This window comes from Dasypus novemcinctus, chromosome 19 (genome assembly GCF_030445035.2).
Source record: "Dasypus novemcinctus isolate mDasNov1 chromosome 19, mDasNov1.1.hap2, whole genome shotgun sequence".
Classification (NCBI taxonomy): domain Eukaryota; kingdom Metazoa; phylum Chordata; class Mammalia; order Cingulata; family Dasypodidae; genus Dasypus; species Dasypus novemcinctus.
Window position 1 is genome coordinate 82,770,713 of NC_080691.1, and position 21,690 is coordinate 82,792,402.

Below are 21,690 nucleotides of genomic sequence, written 5' to 3' on the forward strand. Positions count from 1 at the left end.
CAGCACACATGCAAGCAAAACACACACGACACGCGGCCCACACGGCCCACCCCACACGGCGCAGCACACGTGGGCTCCCCCGACACGGGCTCCCTCCCCGGCCGCCCCCCTTCCCCTCACCGCGGGCCCCTCCACCTGCCCTGGGGGGCGCGGCGGGCAGTCCCGACTCAGCCCCCTGGAACCCCACAGGGCATGAGGCGCCAGTGGTGGGAAAGGAAGTGAGCGCGGGGGGCGCTCGGGGCCCCAAACCCACCTGCAGGGAACACTGGGTGGGGGTCCAGGGCGGGGGCTGCCCGTTGGGCGGGGGTGCAAGGCAGGGGCTGTGGGGGGGAGCTCGTTGGGGGCAGGGGTCCTGGGAGGTTGTGCCGGGCGTGCCCGTTGGGGCGGGGGTCCAGCAGGGGCTGTGCGGGGTGAGCCCGTTGGGGTGGGGATGCAGGGCAGGAGCTGTATGTGGGAAGCCCAGTGGGGGCAGGGGCTGGGGGGGCGCTGGGGGGGCGTGTCCATTGGTGGCGGGGGCCCAGGGGGGGGCTGGCGGGGCGTGCCCGTTGGGGGCGGGGTCCGGGGGGGCCTGGCGGGGCGTGCCCATTGGGGGCGGGGGGCTGGAGGGTGTGCCCGTTGGGGGCGGGGGACCTGGCAGGGCGTGCCCGTTGGGGGCGGGGGGCCTGGTGGGGTGTGCCCGTTGGGGCGCAGGCCGCACAGGAGCCCCGGGGCCTGAGCCCACCCGAGGGTCCGGCCTGGCCAGGCCTTGGGCTCCTCGGAAGCCCCCCGTGGGCTGTTGTCTGCCGGGCGCAGGGACACACCACAGGATCAAGGTCGCCAGAGCTGGGAGCCGGCGCGGGGGCCCGCTCACGGGCTCAGCGCTTTGAGGGGCTGGCAAGAATGTTCCAGAACTGGACAGCGGCGCAGGTCGCAGAACTGCGCGATAAACCGCTGGCGCCGGCCTGTCCGCGTTCTGGGGGGACCTTCATGGTCTGAGATCGAAATAAAAGAGGCGGCCCGTGGCTTCGTGGAGCCCCCGGAGCCCCCGCCCGCCGGGGCACCCGACAAGCCCCCTTCCAGCCTCCCCCTCCAGCTGCCCCCCGACAGCGGAGACGCGAGTGAGAAACCCAGGCGTCCGGGGCCGGGGCCGGGCCTCCCGCGGCGCTGGGTGGGCTCCAGCGCGGGCCGCGGGCCGGGGGCAGGTTAGGGCTGCCCCAGGCGCGTCCCCACAGACTGTCGCCGGAAGGAAGAGGCCGAGTGACGGGGCGTTTGCGCACCGCGCCAGGGCGGGGCCCGCGCCGGCCGCTCGGAGCAGCTGCGGTGTCGCCTTGTTTTGGGGAGAAGAAAAAGGCGGGGGACTTCCGTCGCCTTACCTGGTGCTGCTCTAGAAGCTTCCAGGCCCGGAGAGGTCCGGAGGCGCCAGTGCCAGCGTGTCCTTCCCACGGGGTCCTCAGAAGGCGTCTCGGAGGAGCAGGGGAAAGGGGCCCCAGAGACGGTAACGGGGCTTGGGGGACGCGGGGGGCAGCGAGGGGTGCGGCACCTCTGACAGGACGGAACCAGCAGCCGTAAATCCTTCTAGAAGCGGCAGAACCGCCGCCGCGCCCCGTTTCCTGATTTCCTGTCTAAAGAACTGCCGTGGTCGGCCCGGCGGGCAGCCATGGCCAAAGATGAGCCCGTGGGGTGGGGCTGGGGGCCAGCGGGGCCCCTGAGGAGCCGCCCGCCGCGCAGGCCGGGCCCCTCGCGACCCCTCAGGCACTGCGCACGGGGGCTCCGTGTCCCCGGTCCCGGTGAACCTTCACAGTTCTCGTTGCTTTGTGTGCTGTCACCGTCAGAGAGTCAGCTGCGTAACAAACAAGGACGCGGAAGCTCCTGGCAGGCGCAGCTCGCCCCGGGCTCATCGGACGAGGGGTTCAGCGTCCCCCATTTGTTTCACCATTGGTGGACAAGGGCGATGCGCCCCACGGGAGGGGGCCGGGGATTCCTGTGCCCAAAGACCGCGTGTGGGGGCGCGGGAGAGGGGCCAAAGGGAACGCGACCATTTGCTCGCTGGTCCAGGGGGGAGGTCCTGCCCGAAACAAGGCGGACGGCCCGAGAGCAGCCCCAGTTTGCGGCGCGATCCCCCAGCCCAGGCCGGGACGCGGAGCTCGGGGCTGGACTGACCGCGGGGGCGTCGCCCTCTCCGCCGGTATGTCTGCGACACGGGGAGCGCGAGGGCAGCGCGAACCGTCGGCCCCCATTGATCTTGGCCCCTGCCCAGCCCGCCGTCCCCCCGGACGCGGAGCCAGGAGCCCCCCGCACGGCGCGCAGCCTGTCGTGCAGGCGCTGTCCCAAGCCCACAGCAGGGGGGGCCGGGGCAGGGGCCGGAGTGGGAGGGGGCGTGGGTGTCGGGGCCACGACGCGGTGACAGGCAGGGCCCCAGGGGGCTCGGGTTTTAACTCGTCACTAACCAGTCGCTTGTTAGCCACTAACCCAGGAGCTTCTGCCCCCAGAGGACACTGGTGACGGTTGGGGGACATTTGTGCCCGTCATGACTTGGGGGCGCTCCTGGCATCGAGGGGGGAGCCCAGGGCTGCTGCTTCATGCCCCGCAGCCCCCGGGATGCCTGCCTGGGCCTTGGCCCTCCAGCTGTAAAACGGGATACGGTTCAGCTCCCCCAGCTGCCGCCCAGCGCCCAGCTCAGCCTTGACCGAAACAGGAAGTGACGTGCAGCCCCAGGCCCCGGCAGCTTTGGGGAAGTGGAGGCACCTCGGGGGGGGGGGGCAGGACAGACATCCTTCCTGTCCCCCAGGGCGGGGGCCCCGCCGTCACGGGGGTGGGCGCAGGGTCTTCGAACAGCACCCCTTTATCGTGTCCTTCTTCTCTAGTTGTGCTACACTCCACAGTAATAAAACAACCACCAGATTTTAAATAAATAGAGTTTCGGCCTGAGGAGGCTCGCCGGCCCGCCCTGGCTCTAATTCGTTAGCATCCTTCCCGCCCCCCAGGGCGGGGCCCCACCATCACGGTGGTGGGTGCGGGTGTCCTTGAACGGCACCCCTTTATTGGGTCCTTCTTCTCTAGTTGTGCTACACCCTGAGGTGAAAAAAAACACCATCAGGTTTTAAATAAATACAGTTTTGGCCTGAGGAGGCTCGCCGGCCCGCCCTGGCTCCAATTCCTTAGCGGCACGCAGGCCACGTGGGTCCCCCTTTCACACAGCTGTCCCCACGGTACAGCCCAGGGCATTTCCATCACCCCAAAAGGCGCCTCGGCCCCCAGCCCCGGCAGCCCCGGGGCCACCTTCCGCGTCCGGGGATCTGCGCAGCCCAGCCTCGGCTCCCCCGCGCCCCCCCCTGCTCTGCAGACCCGATGGCATCAGCACTGGCCCACCCCCCAGCCCGGCAGCCCCCTCTCCGTGGGGCCGCGTCCTCCGCTCCCAGGAGGGGGGCCGCTCGTGGCCGCCCTGGCCCCTGGTGCGCTGCCCGGGGGTGCTTCCGGGCCCCCCGCTGGGCTCCGCCAGGCCCGACCCCAAGAGCCTGGTGGCGCAGAGGGCAGGAGCCCCTACCCCTCCCCACCCGGGGCCCTGAGCGCCCGGCCCCGTGAAGCCCCCCGCCCGCGTCTGCGCTGCCCGAGCGGGGTTAGCCCGGGCCCCCCGCACGGCGACGGCAGGCCCCCCTGGGTGGGGGCGCCCGGGGCCCTGCGGGTGCTGAGCAGCCTCCCTGGGCCCCCGCCGGGAGCCGGGGTGCCCCCCGTGTCCCCGCAGCTGAGGCCCCTGTTGAGACCCCCGACCCCGAGGACTCTGTGTCCCAACGTGCCCCCTGCTGGCGCCAGGAGCCGCTCACATGCAAGTGGGGGCCGAGGGGGCCAGAAGCGGGGGCGCCCGGTTTACCCCACCCCCCGGCAATGTACCCTGGGCCAGTGTGAGCAGGGGCGCCGCTCATCCCGTCCGCCCCTCCCGCCTCCCCTCCCCTCCTACCCCTTCCCTCTCTCCCTCCTCTCCTCCCCCCTCCCTCTCCCCTCCTCTCCTTCCTCTTCCTCTTCCTCCCCCCTCCCCCCTCCTCTCCTCCCTCTCCTCTCCTCCCTCCCCGCCCCCCCCACCACGCTGGGGGCCTCCAGCCCAGGGTTGTGGAGGCCGGAGCCCAGGCTGGGTCCCTCTGGGAGCTGGACCCGTGGTGACCCCAGTCCCGCCTCGCCCCCCCCCCCCCCCGAGTTTCTGGAACTCCGTGGTGAGGAGCGCCGTGACTCACCTCCCACCACGGCTCCGTGGGCGCTCTGCCGGCGCGGGTCAGGCCTGTAGGTGCTGCGCCCCCCCGTGGGGAGGCCACTCACGTCCCCAGGCACCTCGGGCCCACCCCTTGAAGCCGTGGCCTCGGTGCGCCCCGTTGCCCTGCTGGGCCCCCCGCCGCCTCACGGCAGGCTGGCTCGGCTCTGAAGCCGACGCCCCCCCATGCCTGCCGGCCCCCCAGGTGGCTCTGCCCGCCTACCGGGCGGGTTGCCAGGGGCGCTGCGGAGGGGACTCGGCACAGGACGAGCTGGGGGTCTCGAGTGGAGACGTCCCTGGATGCCTGATGCCGACGCAGGTCCTCAGAGGGGCAGAGGGTGGGGGGCGCCGCCGGGGGCTGCGCGGGCGGAGGGGCCCGTGGCCCGGGAGCGCGGGCGGCCACAGGGCCCCGTCTCGACATCTCAACTCCCGGCCCGGCCGAGGGCAGCGGGTGCTGTGGCTCTGGGCCTCTGTGGTCACCACGGCAGCAGCCGGGGCACAAGCAGAGCTGCCCCCAAGACTCGTCCCAGCAGAGAGTGGCCCCCGCGGTCAGGCAGAGGGAGGGGCCAGGACGCGGGCGGGTCCATCGGGGGGGCCAGGACGTCAGCGCCCGGGGCGGCAGCGTGCAGCCGCCGGGCCACTTCCCCTCCCAGCCGCTTCCTCCTTGTGAGCCCCCAGGCGCCCAAAGGAGCCCCCCAAGAGCTCATCCTCTGCTCCCAGGTGAGCCCAGGTGAGCAGGCTGGGGTGGGCATGTGCCCAGGTGAGCCCAGGCGAGCGGGCTGGGGTGGGGCATGTGCCCAGGTGAGCTCAGGCGAGCGGGCTGGGGTGGGCATGTGCCCAGGAGAGCTCAGGCGAGCGGGCTGGGGTGGGCATGTGCCCAGGTGAGCTCAGGGCGAGCGGGCTGGGGGTGGGCATGTGCCCAGGTGAGCTCAGGCGAGCGGGCTGGGGTGGGCATGTGGCCCAGGTGAGCTCAGGCGAGCGGGCTGGGTGTGGGCATGTGCCAGGTGAGCTCAGGCGAGCGGGCTGGGGTGGGCATGTGCCCAGGTGAGCTCAGGCGAGCGGGCTGGGGTGTGGCATGTGCCCAGGTGAGCTCAGGCGAGCGGGCTGGGGTGGGCATGTGCCCAGGTGAGCTCAGGCGAGCGGGCTGGGGTGGGCAGCCGCCCAGGTGAGCTCAGGCGAGCGGGCTGGGGGTGGGCATGTGCCCAGGGGAGCTCAGGCCGAGCGGGCTGGGGGTGGGCATGTGCCCAGGTGAGCTCAGGCGAGCGGGCTGGGGTGGGCATGTGCCCAGGTGAGCTCAGGCGAGCGGGGCTGGGGTGGGCATGTGCCCAGGTGAGCTCAGGCGAGCGGGCTGGGGTGGGCATGTGCCCAGGTGAGCTCAGTGCGAGCGGGCTGGGGTGGGTGCAGCCGCCCAGGTGAGCTCAGGTGAGCGGGCCTGGGGTGGGCATGTGCCCAGGGGAGCTCAGGCGAGCGGGCTGGGGTGGGCATGTGCCCAGGTGAGCTCAGGCGAGCGGGCTGGGGTGGGCATGTGCCCAGGTGAGCTCAGGCGAGCGGGCTGGGGTGGGCATGTGCCCAGGTGAGCTCAGGCGAGCGGGCTGGGGTGGGCAGCCGCCCAGGTGAGCTCAGGTGAGCGGGCTGGGTGTGGGCATGTGCCCAGGGGGAGCTCAGGCGAGCGGGCTGGGGTGGGCATGTGCCCAGGGGAGCTCAGGCGAGCGGGGCTGGGGTGGGCATCTGCCCAGGTGAGCCCAGGCGAGCGGGCCTGGGGTGGGCATCTGCCCAGGTGAGCTCAGGCGAGTGGGCTGGGGTGGGCATGTGCCCAGGTGAGCTCAGGCGAGCGGGCTGGGGTGGGCATGTGCCCAGGTCGAGCTCAGGCGAGCGGGCTGGGGTGGGCATGTGCCCAGGTGAGAGCTCAGGCGAGCGGGCTGGGGTGGGCGGCCGCCCCAGGTGAGCTCAGGCGAGCGGGCTGGGGTGGGCGGCCGCCCAGGTGAGCTCAGGCGAGCGGGCTGGGGGTGGGCATATGCCCAGGTGAGCTCAGGCGAGCAGGCTGGGGTGGGCATCTGCCCAGGTGAGCTCAGGCGAGCAGGCTGGGGTGGGGCATGTGCCCAGGTGAGCTCAGGCGAGCAGGGCTGGGGGTGGGCATGTGCCCAGGTGAGCTCAGGCGAGCAGGCTGGGGTGGGCATCTGCCCAGGTGAGCTCAGGCGAGCAGGCTGGGGTGGGCATGTGCCCAGGTGAGCTCAGGCGAGCAGGCTGGGGTGGGCATCTGCCCAGGTGAGCTCAGGCGAGCAGGCTGGGGTGGGCATGTGCCCAGGTGAGCCCCAGGCGAGCGGGCTGGGGGTGGGCATGTGCCCAGGTGAGCCCAGGGTGAGCGGGCTGGGGTGGGCACGTGCCCAGGTGAGCCCAGGTGGGTGGGGCTGGGGTGGGTGTCATCGCCTCTTCGGCGCTCTTGATGCCACTGAGAACCAGTTGCCCCAGCCGCGAGCGGACCCCTGCCCCCTGCGTTTCGTCCTTCCGCCCCTGCTGCGTGACGCTGAGTCTGTGATGTCCCTGGTGCCCAGGGACAGGCCGCAGGGGGGCAGCAGGGGGCAGCCTGGGCGCCGGCCCTCCCCCCTCGAGAGGCGGGGGGCGCCCTCCACGGCCCCGCCTGCCTGGACGCTCCCGGGGCCGGGCCCCCAGAGGCCCCTTCGGCCGGCGGAAGGCCCGGCTGGCGAAAGTCTGGCCATGGAGACGCGGGGGACCCACGCGTGCGGCGTGTTTAGGGAGGAGCGCGGGGGCCGACTCGGGAGAGAGGCGGACGGACGGACAGATGGACGGGGACGGCTCAGAAGGCCCCGGCCCGCGGGGCACGGAGGGGACAGAGCCGGTGCCTTTCTGCGCTCCCGAACCCCACTGCCGCGCCCGCCGCCGCCCTCTTCCCTGGCCTCAGGGGGCGCCCAGGGCGTCGGCGCGCGCGGCGTCTTGCCTGGGGGGCGGCCTGGGCGCCCGCGGGTGCCGACGCTCTCCACGAGGGGCGGGAAGCGCTGGCCGCGCCCCGGCCGGTGCCGCGGTGACCCCGGTTTCCTCTCGCAGGCGGCCGGGGCGGAGCCGGGGGCTCCCGTGTGGGCGGCTCAGCATGTCCAACCCGTTCCTCAAGCAAGTGTTCAACAAGGACAAGACCTTCCGGCCCAAGCGCAAGTTCGAGCCGGGCACGCAGCGCTTCGAGCTGCACAAGCGGGCGCAGGCGTCGCTCAACGCCGGGCTGGACCTGAAGCTGGCGGTGCAGCTGCCGCCCGGCGAGGACCTGCACGACTGGGTGGCCGTGCACGTGGTGGACTTCTTCAACCGCGTCAACCTCATCTACGGCACCATCAGCGACGGCTGCACCGAGCTGACCTGCCCCGTCATGGCGGGCGGCCCCAAGTACGAGTACCGCTGGCAGGACGAGCACCGCTTCCGCAAGCCCACGGCGCTGTCCGCCCCCCCAGTACATGGACCTGCTCATGGACTGGATCGAGGCGCAGATCAACAACGAGGGACGTCTTCCCCACCAGCGTCGGTGGAGTGGCCGGCCGGGCGGCAAGGGCCCCGCGGGAGCCCGCCCCGTCTTCCGCCCCTCGGGGTGGTTTCCACCGGCACGGCACCCATCCCCCCCCGCCACACGGAGCGAGCGCGCGGCGTTTCTCAGCACGCGTGCTGGGTCGGGCACACGTAACCCATTCTGGAACGTTCTCAGCACGCCGCGTCTGTGGGTGTCCAGTCCCCACCCCAGCGCGGCCCCCCGAGCCCAGGGCAACCCCGCAGCCCCCGTCTCTAGGGATCGCGGTTATCTGGGGGTTTTGTGTCTGCGGGATCAGGCACTGAGCCCCGGCTCATCCAGCACGTCCATCGGGTGGAGCTTTCTGGAGTCCGGGCTGGTGCAGCTTAGGGGCCATGGCGCGGGCAGACCCGAGGCCACGGGGAGGCTGGCGGGCGGTGAACGCAGGCGGCAGTGCCATCCCTGAGAAGGTGCTTCTCCGGGAGCCCCAGCTTTGGGCTCGTGGGGCTTCAGCGGGGCATGTGCCCCGCCCCATGCTTGAGGGGCTCCCCGTTCCAGAAGGCCCCTGGCTGCCGACGCCACGGGGTTCCAGGGTCCGCCCGGCCGCGGCGTCCCTGTCCACAGTGGAGTGACCATCCGCGTCCGCGTTGACGCGTCCTTCCGGCGAGGCCCTTGGCCCATTCCCTCATGTTAGCTCTTGTGGCCTCGCGGACGCTCGTGAGCCTGCGTCTGTGGGGACGCGGCGGCCACTTCTTAGGGGAGGCCACCTGGGGGCCGCTCATTCACCGTCCTCAGAGTGGGGAGGGGTCCCCACAGTGGCCACAGAGCGGAGGAGGCCGCGGCTCGTACCTGTCCCCTCCTCTCACCCCGTCCCCTCCTTGTACCCCCTCCCCCTCCCCTCATCCCCCTCCCCTCCCCCTCCCCTCATCCCCCTCCCCTCCCCCCTCCCCTCCTCATACTCCATCTCCCTCCCCTCGCTCCCTCCCCCTCCCCACCCCATCCCCCTCTTCGTAACCCGTCCCCTCCTCGTACCCCATCCCCCTCCTCGCCCCATCCCCCTCCCCTCATGCCCCTCCCCTCATCCCCCGTCCCCCTCCTCATAACCCATCCCGCTGCCCCTCACTCTCATCCGTCTTGCTGACGCCACCCTGCTCTGGGCCCGTGGCCCTTCCCCCACCGCCCTGGCGTGTCCCCTGGGGAGGGGGAGGGGGGCCTGGTGCGCTCGGCCGCGTTTTGAGCCCCGACACCTGGGCTGCCCACCTTGCCTGCCAGCACAGCCGCACTGTGGTGACCGTCAGCACTCGGACCCGGCCTCACCCAGCCTGCAGGTTGCCCCCGGGAGCAGGGGTCTCTCCTTAGACCCCCTGCACCGCCATGCGTCCAACACTGGTCGTGGTCCCGCTGCGGGGGCCCGAGCGGGCGGAGGAGGTCGGCTGGACGTCAAGGTCAACCCTGTGGGAGCTGCGGACCAGCCCAGCCTCTCGCCATGGCCAGTCTGCCCCGGACACTGGGCGGTGTGTGGGGAAGCTGTGCTCTGCAGCGCGCCCAAAGTCACGGCGCAGTCAGGGGCGCGTGCAAGCCAGCCGGGGCGCCCGCCTCGCCCCCAGGCCCCGCTCCATCTGCTTTAACTCTTGCCTGTTCACTGCATCCTTCTATCCATCCATCCATCTATCCATCTGTCCATCCATCCACCCATCCATCCATCTCTCCACCATCTCTGTGCCTATCCATCCATCCATCCATCTATCCATCCACCTACTCAACCATCTGTCCATCTATCCATCCATCCATCTACTCACCTGTCTGTCTATCTATCCTTCCATCCATCCACCTACCTACTCACCCATCCATCTATCCATCCCATCCATTATCATCTGTCATCTATCTATATATCCATCCATTCGTCTGTCCATCCACCTACTCAGCCATCTCTCTGTCCATCCATCTATCCATCCATCTCTCCATCCATCCATCCATCATCTATCTATCTACCCATCCACCTACTCAACCATCTGTCTATCCGTCTACCCATCCATCTACTCACCCATCTATCTATCCATCCTTCCATCTATCCATCCATCCATCTGTCCATTTTTCCATCCATCTGTTCATCCATCTATCCATCCACCGTCAGCCCCTCACTTCGGCCCCCACCTCTGACAATAAGAAAATTTTTTTGGTTCGTTATGTCAAAAACACTCGCCAGTCCTCGGCACCCCGCCGCCCGCCGCCCCGCTCTCCTTTATTCGCATTCTCCTAGGACACGGACACCCTTCCTGGACGCCCCATTCTCCAGGCCATCCCGCTGCTCCCTGAGGCCTCGGACGTGGCCGAGCAGGGGCAGGTGCTTCTGTCCCCGTTTCCATGTGCAAACTCGGGTCTGGAGCACGCTCTGTTCCGTGCTCCCGAGCAGGCGTCGCGCGAGCTGCTCCTGTCCGCAGCAAACCAGGGTCCCCGATCCTTTCTGCCGCCTTTGATCTGCTTCACAGAAATTCACCGGCTTCTGCTCCCGTGCAGGTCACCGCGGGCAGGTCTGTTCCTGCGGACTCAGGCTCTGAAGTGCAGCTCCCGGGTCACGGGGCGCTGGGGATTTTCAAACTCTGCTGTCATTTCCGGACCGGGCCGGGCTGTTTTTTGAAACACCGGGCGGGGTGTTTGCTGAAACCGTGCAAGCATCCCCGCGTCGACGTGCGAGCAGGGACTTTGGGGACACAAAGGCTCGAGCGCGTGAAGGCGCCTGCCCTCCCGGCGACGTGAGCTTCAGCCGGGGACTTCGCAGGGCGAGCGGCAGTGGGCGCGGAGCCGGGGGTCCAGCCATGGTGGGAAACCCAACGGGAGGCCCTCCCCGAGCTGGGACCCACGGGGACCCACGAACCCTGAGGTAGTGAGGAGGAAACTGCCCGGAGAACACAGCACAGAGGGTCAGAATTGGAGCCGAAGAGACCCGAGGGCCCCGCCCAGGCTCCCAGAGGAGAGGGGGCAGCGTTGAGGCAGGGGCGACGATCAAAGGAACGGGGGCCGAAAACTCACCCAAGGGATGCAGTCCACAAAGCACCTGAGGAACCAGGCAGGATAAATAAAAAAATCCAGGAAGCAGATGTGGCTCAAGTGATTGAGCGCTTGCCTACCACATGGGCATTCCCGGGGCCTCTTCAAAGAAGACAAGCAAGACAGCCAGCTGGCACAACAAGATGATGCAACAAGAGACACAAGGAGGAAAACATAATGAGATACAGAAGGGGAGGGGGTGGAGGTGGCTCAAGCAAGTAGGCGCCTCCCTCCCACATGGGACGTCTAGTGCCTCCTAAAAGGAAGACGAGCACACAGCACAGGCACAGCAAGTGCCATGAGCAAGGTGGGGGAGAAATGAATTAAAATAATTCTTTAAAACAAAATAATTCATTTAAAAATAAGATAAAAAGAAATCCATTCCTCAGTGGAATGCCACGAAACTGCAGCACATCTGAGACAACAGGATGGTCAGAGACCAGTGGTCACGGTGACAGCTTAGCAGCGGTGAGCCATTGAGAAACGGTGGAGTGACACCTTGGTTGTGGCGAAGGCGACAACCACCAGCCCAGGATTCAGCCCAGGATTCTGCACGGGTGAGCGCGCTTACTGAGGGCGCGCTGCCGGCGCTTCCTGACACGCAGGCGCCACCTCACCCGCCTGACTCCGCCCTGTGCCAGCTGCCAGCCCCTCTGGGTGTTTCCGTACTCCCCTGTCGCCTCATCATGGAGTCAAGGTTTTTCCTCTTTCCGTTCAAAGCAGTCGCAACCTGCCACCCACCACCAAAAAGGAAAACAGAGACCAAAACGTGGCCCATTCGACGCTCCGTGTCTAATATTTGAAATATGGGGGAGCGGATTTGGCCCAGTGGATAGGGCGTCCACCTACCACATGGGAGGTCCAGGGTTCAAACCCTGGGCCTCCTTGACCCGTGTGGAGCTGGTCCCTGCGCAGTGCTGATGCGCGCAAGGAGTGCCGTGCCATGCAGGGGTGTCCCGTGCGTAGGGGAGCCCCACGTGCAAGGAGTGCGCCCCGTAAGGAGAGCCGCCCAGCGTGAAAGAAAGTGCAGCCTGCCCAGGAATGGCGCCACACACACGGAGAGCTGACACAACAAGATGACACAACAAAAAGAGACAGATTCAAGAATACAAGCGGATACAGAAAAACACACAGCGATGGACCCAGAGAGCAGACAACGGCGGGGGGGGAGAGAAATAAATAAATCTTTAAAAAACAAAAAAAGCCAATACTGAAGCAGCCCCCTCCTCGTCCACTGCGTTGCCTCCACCCAGCCTGGACCCCTCCCGCGAGGGAGAGGGGCACGGCGGCCTTCTAGCAGCTTCTCTAGTGAGTCGGCAGAGAAAACCCTCCCAGACAAGGCAGTGGAGGTCCTTGGACAGAGGCCCCTGTGGCCACCACAGGGGACGGGGGAGCTGTCAGGGGAAGGACGTCACACGCCTGTCCATGCACTGCCACTGTCACGCGGGCTCCCACGGCCCCTTGGAGCTCACGGCGTCCCCAAAACCGGGCTCGCCTCTCCCCGCCAGCCCTGGCTCGCCACCCACCCGTCTTCCGGGCCCTTGGAGAGCTTGGCGCTGGGGGCGGGACGCCCTGGTGGCCGCTGTCCTGGTCAGATGGAGCGAGGCCGCCAGCGAGCGTGGCAGTGGGTGGGTGCAGAGGCCGGGACTGCCTGCTGTGCATCGGTGACCCCACTTTTGCTTCCGCCGGACGCAAGAGGCAGATAAACGCCAGAGTGCAGGGGCGGCTCAGGGGTTGAGCGCCTGCTTCCCAGGAACGAGGCCCCAGGTTCAATTCCCAGTGCCTCCTTAAAAAAAAAAAAACGCCAACGGACAAAACATAATGAGAAATCAGTGTTTTGGGACTCGGAATGTGTGACAAGGACCACGGCTGGGGGGAGGGACCCAGCGTGGGTAACTAGTGATGTGAAGCTGGTGCCAACGCCGTGGGGGATCTTTCCAGATTCGGGGTAACTCCAGAGAAAGCACCGGCGTATCCGAGCTCGCGGGGACTGAAACCAGAGCACAGGCTGCCCGCGCGGGGGGCGGGCGGGGGTTTCTGTTTGGAGAGACGGGAAAGTTCCAGCCCAGAGGCGGCGAGGGCCCCAGGGAGCGGAGCGCGTGGAGGGGCTGAGGCGGAAACCTGTTGTCTGTCTGTCCCCACCGCTAGAAATACAGAAAGGAAAGAAACGCGGCTTAGAGCCAGCTCAGGGTGGCGTGGGGCGAGGTGGGCGGGGACAGGCGCAGAGGTGGCGGGAGCAGCCGGCCGCGCAGGCCGGGCAAGGCTCAGGGCGCGTGGCCCCCGGGACGTGCGCTCCCAGGACAGGCCTGACGCGGCCCGCGGGCCCTCCTTCCCTGTGTTTCGGTTTTGCTTTGTCTTACCTGTGGCAGGTGCGCGATCCCCCAGCGCGCCTGCGCCCACGGCGCCCCGTGCCCTCGCCCTGCCTCCCCGGGGACGTCTTCCCCCTGCGCAGGCCCCGGGAGGGGGGGGGCCGGCCTCTGCCGCCTGCTGGCCCGGAGGGTCCCACGGCGGCCACCTGCGCCCCCCTCCCTCCCCCAGCGGCGCCCGGGGTCCCTCCCGGCCGAGCGCCCTCCGTTCTGTGCGTCCCCGGCGGGCACTGTGGCCTCCGCCCCCCCCACCCCCCCACTGTCGGGGGCGCCCGCGGCGAGCGTGGGGGGGGGACACCTGTCCACGTCCCGCTCTGGCCGCCACCCGCCCACGGCCTCCGGGTTCAGCTTCCTGGGGGGCGGCCGGTGTATCCTGAGGGTCCCCACGGCCTGGGGGCGAGCGCGGCCCGGGGGGGCGGGGTGACCGTGGGGGGGCGTGGCCCGGGGCAGGGGGGGCGGGGTGGCCGTGGAGGGCGTGGCCGGGGGCAGGGGGCCTGGGGGCGTGGCCTGGGGCGGGGGGGGGGGCGCGGCTGGGCGTGGGCGTGGGGGGCGCGGGCGGGGGCGGGGGGCGTGGGGGGCGCGGCCCTGGGCAGGGGCGGGGGGCCGTGGGGGGCGCGGCCCGGGGTGGGGATGGGGGCCGTGGGGGGCGGGGGCGGGGGCGGGGGGGGGCCATGGGGGCGGGGTGGGAGGGGGGCGCGGCCCGTGGCGGGGGCGGGGGCGGTGGGGGCGTGGAGCCGCTGAGCCGCCCCGCCCGCAGGCACGCCGTTCCCGCGGAACTTCCTGCAGGTGGTGAAGAAGATGCTGTCGCGCCTCTTCCGCGTCTTCGTGCACGTCTACATCCACCACTTCGAGCGCCTGGCGCAGCTCGGCTCCGAGGCGCACGTCAACACCTGCTACAAGCACTTCTACTACTTCGTCACCGAGTTCGGCCTCATCGACACCAAGGAGCTGGAGCCGCTGGTGCGCGGGGCGCGGGGGCGAGGCCACGGGGGCTGGGGGCACCGAGGGCCAGGGGCCAGGGCGCAGGGGGCCGGTGGCAGGGACCAGGGTGAGGGCCCAGGGGGCCAGGGCGCAGGGCGCGGGGGACCGGTGGCAGGGACCAGGGTGAGGGCCCAGGGGGCCAGGGCGCAGGGCGCGGGGGCCGGTGGCAGGGACCAGGGTGAGGGCCCAGGGGGTCTGGGCGCAGGGCGCGGGGGACCGGTGGCAGGGACCAGGGTGAGGGCCCAGGGGGCCTGGGCGCAGGGCGCGGGGGCCGGTGGCAGGGCCCAGGGTGAGGGCCCAGGGGGCCAGGGCACGGGGCCCGGAGCTGGGGCTGGGGGCTGGGCGCGGGGGCGGGGGCGTGGAAAGAAGCCTCGACGACCTTGCAGACCCCGCGGTGGCTCCCCCAGCCCCCACCAGCTCCTTGCCCACCCCCCCAGCCTGCGTCCTTGGGGGCATTTCCTGGTGGGATTTTTTTCATATTCCAGAGTAAAAAAATTTAATTTTGCAGTCGAGGTACAGTTCACCATTTGAGCCGTTGTAGCCCCGGCGCAGTGGCTCTCATCAGGCCCACGGAGTCACGCCCCCGCCGGTTCCAGCACATTCTCATCCCGCAAAGAACCCCCCCAGCCCCAGCCACTCCACGGGTCTGCCACGCGGCCAGCGTGGAGACCCCCAAAGCCGGGGTCACTCAGGGCCCCCATGTCACGTGGAGCAGGATCCCGGAGACCCTGGTTCCAGAACGTTCCATGGCGGCCACTCGGGGCCACAGGGGCAACCGAACACCCAGGCCTTCGCGAGCCGGGGGTGCAGGGCGCCCAGCCAGCGGCCGGACGTCAGGGCTCAGCGGCCCGGCCCCCGCCCTCTCCTGGTGGCCACGGCGGTCCCCGCGGGCGTCCCCCTCGGAGTGCCGCGGTAGCCGGCCCGGCTGGATTCCAGACGCCCCAAGCCGTCGCTCTCCTGGGGTTCCTCCTTGACGGGGGCCTCTCAGGGCAGCCTGAGTCCGGTGTCGGCGTTTCTCCTTTCCCCAGTGGCTTGGACTGGGGAGACCGTTCTCTCTCTTTTTTAACAAGTCTTTAAAAATTGGAAGAAAATCCTTCATGCAACTTCTCCAATTTTGTATATTCTCTGGTGGGATTTGCCCCTAGGCTGACATTTTCCCGGTGGAAGTTATATTCTGTGGTCTGTTTTTCTTTTTTTAATAACTTAGTTCTTTTAAGTTTATTGCTTTTAGCTTTTTTCTTCTAGAGTGTCTCTTACACAAATTGCCCACAACTCTTTCTGAGAAAGTTGGGGGATAAAGAAATCCATCCCCTACTTCTCTCCATGTTGTCACATGGGGTTTTTTGTTTTTGTTCTTTTGATTTATTCATCTCATTTCGTTTATTTATCCTCTGCCCCCTCGTTGTCTACGCTTGCTGCCTGCCATCAGCTCTCCACGGCGGCGCGGGCCAGCTCGCCTTCACCAGGAGGCCCCAGGAATCAAACCCAGGGCCTCCCGTGTGGTGGACAGGAGCCGCCGCCTGAGCCACATCCGCCTCCCCTCGGTGGTTTTCTCGTTGGAACTGACTCGACGGGTGACCTTCGTTGTGGCCTGGCCATCCTTTGTCCTCGCGTGACGAGGCTCTGTGCGCGTTACGGGTCGTTCGCCGCCCGGCAGGGAAGGCTCCTCGCGCCCAGCTGTCTTGCACCTGCTGCCCGTCCCCCTGGGGTCGTTTGCAGCGCCGGGGCCACCAGGCCGCAACGCAGCGTTACAGCCTCCACCTTTATTTCCAGGCGGTTTCCGGGAGCTTGGTCCCAAGGCCAGGGCAACGGTCCGGGGCAGGGACGGGCCACCACGGCCCGCATGCGCCACCTGGCTTTGTAAATAAAGTTTTATTGGCCCCCGGCCCCACCTGTGCTCGGGCGGCCTGCCTGTGGCCAGAGCTTCAGATTTAAGTAGTCACGACAGGCTCAGGCCCACGAAAGCCAGAAATACCCCGTCTCCGGCCCTCGCAGAGGCAGGGGCCGCCCCGCGCCTGCGGCCGCCTTCATGTCTCAGGCTTGAGCAGGGCCCCCCGGCGCACACCACCGCGCCCCCGTTCCACGTGCGGCTCCGTCGCCTCTGGTACGAGCGTCGTTGATGTCTTACATTCAGGGCGTTTGTTCTTAACAGAAAGAGATGACGGCGCGGATGTGCCACTGAGACCCTCGCCACCGCTGAGACCCTCGCCGCCCCCAGGACGCGCCGCGCAGCCACGCCGATGCGGAGGGCGTTCTGTTTCCAGCCTGAGCTCCCCACCAGATGTGGCGTCCCCTGGCGCCTCCACGGAGACCATCCCGGACACCCCACACCTGGCCTGTTCCGCCCTCGGCTGGTGGAGTGGCAGCGGGTGGTCAAGGCCGACACCCCCGGCCCGCCCTCCTCCTTGAACCTCCCTGACCCTCAGTCTCCTCGTCTGTCAGGCTGTCCTGTGTCATGCCCGCACACAGCAATTTGTTTTTAAGCCCACCTCATTTTTAAAGCAGCCTCCCTGCACTGGGACGCCGGGGAGTGTCTCCAGAACTGCTCCCGGCCTTTGGTCTCGCCCTCCTGGGACAGTTCTGCCGCCAATCCCCCCGCCCCACCTGGACCTACGCCGGGAAGCAGCTGGGACGGTCAGGTGGCCGCGACGGCCCTGGGCCCCTCTCCCCTGGGGAGGCCGGCGTGCCGGGCCCCCCAGCCCAGGCCCACTCGTGAGGGGTGGGGCGGGGGCTCCCCAGCACTGCCACGGCCTCCCTCCCCAGCGGTACGACGTGGGCCTCGCTCCCTGCCCTCTTCTCCTTCAGGTCCCCCGACACCCACAGATGACCCCGGCAGCCACACCTGGGACCCCGGGGCCGTGTCTTTCCCCAGAGGCCCGTCACGTGCCCCAGAAGATGTCGTCTTCGCGCAGCCTCGTTTACGCCCAGCTCGAGATGCTTTTGTTGTTGTTTTTTAACGTTTTTTTACCTGTACACCATGGCGCCCGGCCCCGTGCCCCCCGCCGGCACCTCTGCTCGCGCACCCCAGGCTCCCGGGCTTGGCATCTTGCCGCGTTGTGCGGCACGTTCGGCCGGGGTGGGCTCTTCCTCGCCCGCAAGCCTCCCGCCAGCCCCTTTGGTTTGCATGACCCCCCCAAGGCCGAGGGACCACCGCCCCAAAGCCTTGTGCCCTGGACGCTGCGGCCACCGCTTCCACCCCGGCACGCCAAGGTGACCCGGCGAAGCTGCGCGGTGGCCCCTCTCACTCCCCCAGACCCCGCGTGTGTCTCTGGTTTCTGGGGCATCTGCCTGCCCCTCCGGCTCCTGCCGGGAGCGTGAACAAGTGCAATTACGGGGCTCTCCACTGTCTTAAAACCACGCTGTGCGCGCGCTGGGAGTGGCCTGCGGCCCCCGCCCCCACGGGGCTCAGCTGGGGCCAGGACTCGAACCCCGCGCCCGCAGCCCACGGAGCCGGGGCCGTCTTTACCAAATGTACCTCCTTTCCAACCCAACACCACCACCGCCCAAGGACCAAAACCACTCCTGCCTTCTCGGGGACACGGTGTGGCGCCGTCGGGCCCGACCGGGCAGGGGGTCCGAGGCCCAGCGTGGGTGGCAAGACGCAGCCCGCGCGATGAGGGTCCCTGCCCGGGGCTCAAGTGCCCAGACGCCCGCACCCTCGTGCCGGGAGGGGGGGCAGCGGAATAAACCCTGCTGTCTCCACGGCTGCCTGCCTTGTCGTCGATCGCCGTGCAGTCCCGGGGCCCGGCTGGGTGGACGCGCAGAGCGAGGCCACAAAGACCCGGGGCGCGGCGAGGGGGCGGCGCTGGCGCTGTTAGATCCCCACGGGGCAGGGGCGCCGGTTGGAAACGCCGCCCTCAGAAGCCCCGTCGTTAGGAGGCCGGCGAGAAGGTGCTGGCACTCGCCGGGCGCAGGGACAGCTCTCTGCCTCGCTGGCTTCGGCAAAGAAAGGGGCGCAGGAAACGTTCCCCCAGGATCAGGAGGGTTTGGGGGGAAAGCTGGGAAGGGGTGGTGCGTTAACCCTACACTTTTTTTTTTAGGAGGTACCGGGGACGGAACCTAAGGCCTCATATGTGGGAGGCGGGTGCTCAACCACTGAGCCACACCCTCTCCCCAGTGAGGGTTGGTTGGTTTTTAGGAGGTACCAGGGATCGAACCCAGGGCCTCATACGTGGGAGGCAGGCACTCAGCCACCGAGCCACAATCCGCTCCCAAAACCTGTTTTTTTAATGTGAAAAGGAGTGGGGCATTGGTTGTGTCGCCCTAGGGGCCCCTTTCAGCTGCGGAGCTCGCAGTTCCAGGCTCCCCCCACCGGCCGCCCCCCCGCCCTTCTGCGGGAAAACCTTTCTGGAAGGCTCGGTCCCTAGGGAACGCTTTTCTCCTTCAGGCGCTTGGGCCTCCGTCTCCCAAGGGAGCCCCCCTGCGGCAGACCAGCGCCCCCCCCCCCGCTGTTTCCAGAACCTTCCGCAGCACCTGGGGGCTTGCGGCGCTCACAGCCCCTCCCCCTGACGCCTGGGACCCTCGGGTGCACCTGCACGTGGGGCCGCATGAAGGGACTGGGGTGGGGGCTCCCCTGGACCGTGGGGGGCGTCGGGACCGGCCCTGCAGGGGGCGGGGGGCAGAGCCGGGGGTGGGGAGAGGACCCCGGGGGCTTCGCGGGTGGAGGGGGCCACGGGCCAGGAGGGGCTGGGAAGGGCCCAGAGCGGCTTCTGGGGGGCCTGGGGGAGCACCGGGACCTCCGGGCGTGAGGCGCAGCCTGGCCGCGCGTGGAGACGAGCACGCCCCTCAGTCCCGTGTGAGCAGCTCTATTTCCAGACGCGATTCACTTGTTCTTGTTTTGAGGGCTCGAACCCGGGACCTCGTGTGCGGGAAGCCGGCGCTCAACCCCCGAGCCACATCGGCTCCCCTGAGTTCGCTTTTTCGGTTTTTTTGTTTTTTTTGTTTTTCCTTAGGAGGCACCGGGAACCGAACCCGGGACCTCCTATGTGAGAGGCAGGTGCTCAACCACTTGAGCCACATCCACTCCCTAGGGAGGTTTTCGCTTACAGGAAAGTTACACGGGAAATGTAGGGGACCCCCATATACCTCACCCCCTCGCACACTTTCCCGCATTGACATCCCTCATCTGTGTGGCACGTTTGTTACACACTTGAGCATACTCAAGCCGCACTGCTAACCGTGAGCCATGGCTGACATTGTGGTATACACGTGACACCGCACAATTCTAGGTTTTGACAGGTATGATGGCCTGTATCCGTCATTGCACTGTCACGCAGGACAGTTCCAGTGTCCCCAAAACGCCCCATGATTTACCAGTCCCCTCTTGGTGGAAATGTTGGTTAATCCTGTTATGTGTCTTTAATTGAAACTTAGTTGCTTTCCCGAATTATTAATAAGGAAAAATACTGAGACCGATATCTGTGCCCAAGGGAATTGAATTTGGGGATGATTTTAATATGCTGTGCTTCCCCTGCAGGAACGGGGGCCTGACTGGGACTTCCGCTGCTGTGTTTGCTCACTCGTTTCCCTACAGCCTCCAACACTGCAGTTTAGGTCTTAGGTTATTTAACAGTTTGGAGGGAAGAGTAATTCATAATGCGTTATTGCCTATTTTTATGGCCAATTCGTTTGCATTTTCCCGTTGGGAAATGGTCTTTTTCTTATTGGTTTGTAAAACCTTTTTACGTACTGTGGTATAAACATTTTTTCCACAACGGTTTATAAAAGCTTTCTTACATATCTGACATCGAAGGCACAAAACTTTCTCCTGGTTTTGTTTTATGCCTTTGATTTTGCTCCTGGCAATTTTTTTTGAGGTACTGGGGCCCCGGGTTAAACCTGGGGCCTTGTGTGTGGGAAGTTGGCGCTCAACCACTGAGCCACGTCGGCCTCTGCTCCTGGCAGTTTTGACCTGCTGAACAAGTGTTCACCTTTTAGTCCCAGTTCTGATCAAACTTTTCCTTGATGGTTTCACTCCTCGATGACAAATTCACAGACTCAGGCTGGAGAAGGCCTTTATATAAATAAATAGCCACCTCTACTTTCTTCTAGTTCTCCGTGGTTTCCTATTTTTCCAGTAAATTCCAGAAAAGCCAGAGGGTTTAAGCTCCCCGTACGGTGTGCGGTAGGACCTGGCGGCTTTCTTTTTAACGCGTTCGCCACCTCTCCCGCTGGCCTGCGGCCCGTCCAGGGGACTCGGGGCTCCTTATTTACAGGACTCTGTTTCCGAATCTTCTGGGCGTTTGCTTCATCCCGTTTTCATGTATTTTATCAAGTGAGAGTAACTTTAATATCTGGCAGTACAAATGCCTCCTCGTGGCCATTTTTGTATTTTCTTGACTCTTCTAAGTATGTATTTCAGAATTATTTGAAGGTCCCAAAGCAAAAACAAAAAGCCTCCCTTTAGGGTTTTGGTAAAAATAGTGAATTTGGAAAATAACTTGGTTCCTGCTGTCACCTTCAGGACACTGAGTTGTCCCAAGGCCAGCTGCGTCTTAATTGATTCTGGCCGGAGAAACCCCATAAAAATCGCTGCGTGACTTTTTCTTTTCCCTCTCAGATAATTTTTAAAATTTGCATACCATAAAATTCACCACTTTAAAGTGTACAGTTAATTGGTTTTTATTGTATTCACAAGGTTGTGCAGCCGTCACCACTGCCTCGTTCCAGAACATTCTCTCAACCCAGAAGGAGCCCCGTGCCAAGGCGCAGCCACCCCCACCCTCCCCTCCCAGGTCCTGGCCGCCGGTCATCTGCTTTCGCTCTGGTTTTGTCCGCTCTGGACATTTCCCATCAGCCCAATTCTCTTACAATTAATTCTTAGTTATTTCTGGTTGTTACAGTGATTGGCATATCTTCCCATGATGACTTTTTTTTTCCCATTATACATTTGAAACGGTGACTTCTCAGGTTTCAGTTTGCCAGAGGCTGCTGACACAGTCTTAATGCCAGAAATAGGAGCAGGTGTGGCTCCGTGGTTGAGCACCTGCTTCCCACGTTCGAGGTCCTGGGTTTACTCCCCAGTACCGCCTGAAGAAAAAAATAAAAACACCGGGAAGCAGATGTGGCTTAAAGGATTGGGCTCCCGCCTCTTACGCGGGAGGTCCGTGGTTTGGTTCCCAGTGCCTCCTTTTTTTTTTTTTTTTTTTAATTTATTTTTATTTATTTAATTCCCCCCCCCTCCCCTGGTTGTCTGTTCTCTGTGTCTTTTTGCTGCGTCTTTGTTTCTTTGTCCGCTTCTGTTGTCGTCAGCGGCACAGGAAGTGTGGGCGGCGCCATTCCTTGGCAGGCTACTCCCTCCTTCGCGCTGGGCGGCTCTCCTTACGGGTGCACTCCTTGCGCGTGGGGCTCCCCTACGCGGGAGACACCGCTGCATGGCAGGGCACTCCTTGCGCGCATCAGCGCTGCGCATGGCCAGCTCCACACGGGTCAAGGAGGCCTGGGGTTTGAACCGCGGACCTCCCATGTGGTAGACGGACGCCCTAACCACTGGGCCAAAGTCCGTTTCCCCCCAGTGCCTCCTAAAGAAGAGAGCAGGCAGGCATGATGGGCAGGCGTGGCGAGATGAC

General features: G+C 66.1%; 1 protein-coding gene across 1 annotated transcript; it reads left to right on the top strand.

The window, feature by feature from the left end:
* Positions 1-7,248: 7,248 nt before the first annotated feature.
* MOB3A (MOB kinase activator 3A) lies at positions 7,249-17,824 on the top strand. Its single transcript, XM_058282143.2, is given in 5 exon segments — positions 7,249-7,664; positions 7,666-7,725; positions 7,727-7,748; positions 13,899-14,101; positions 16,275-17,824. Coding segments are annotated over 5 exon segments (654 nt in total). The 5' UTR covers positions 7,249-7,325; the 3' UTR covers positions 16,305-17,824.
* Positions 17,825-21,690: the final 3,866 nt, after the last annotated feature.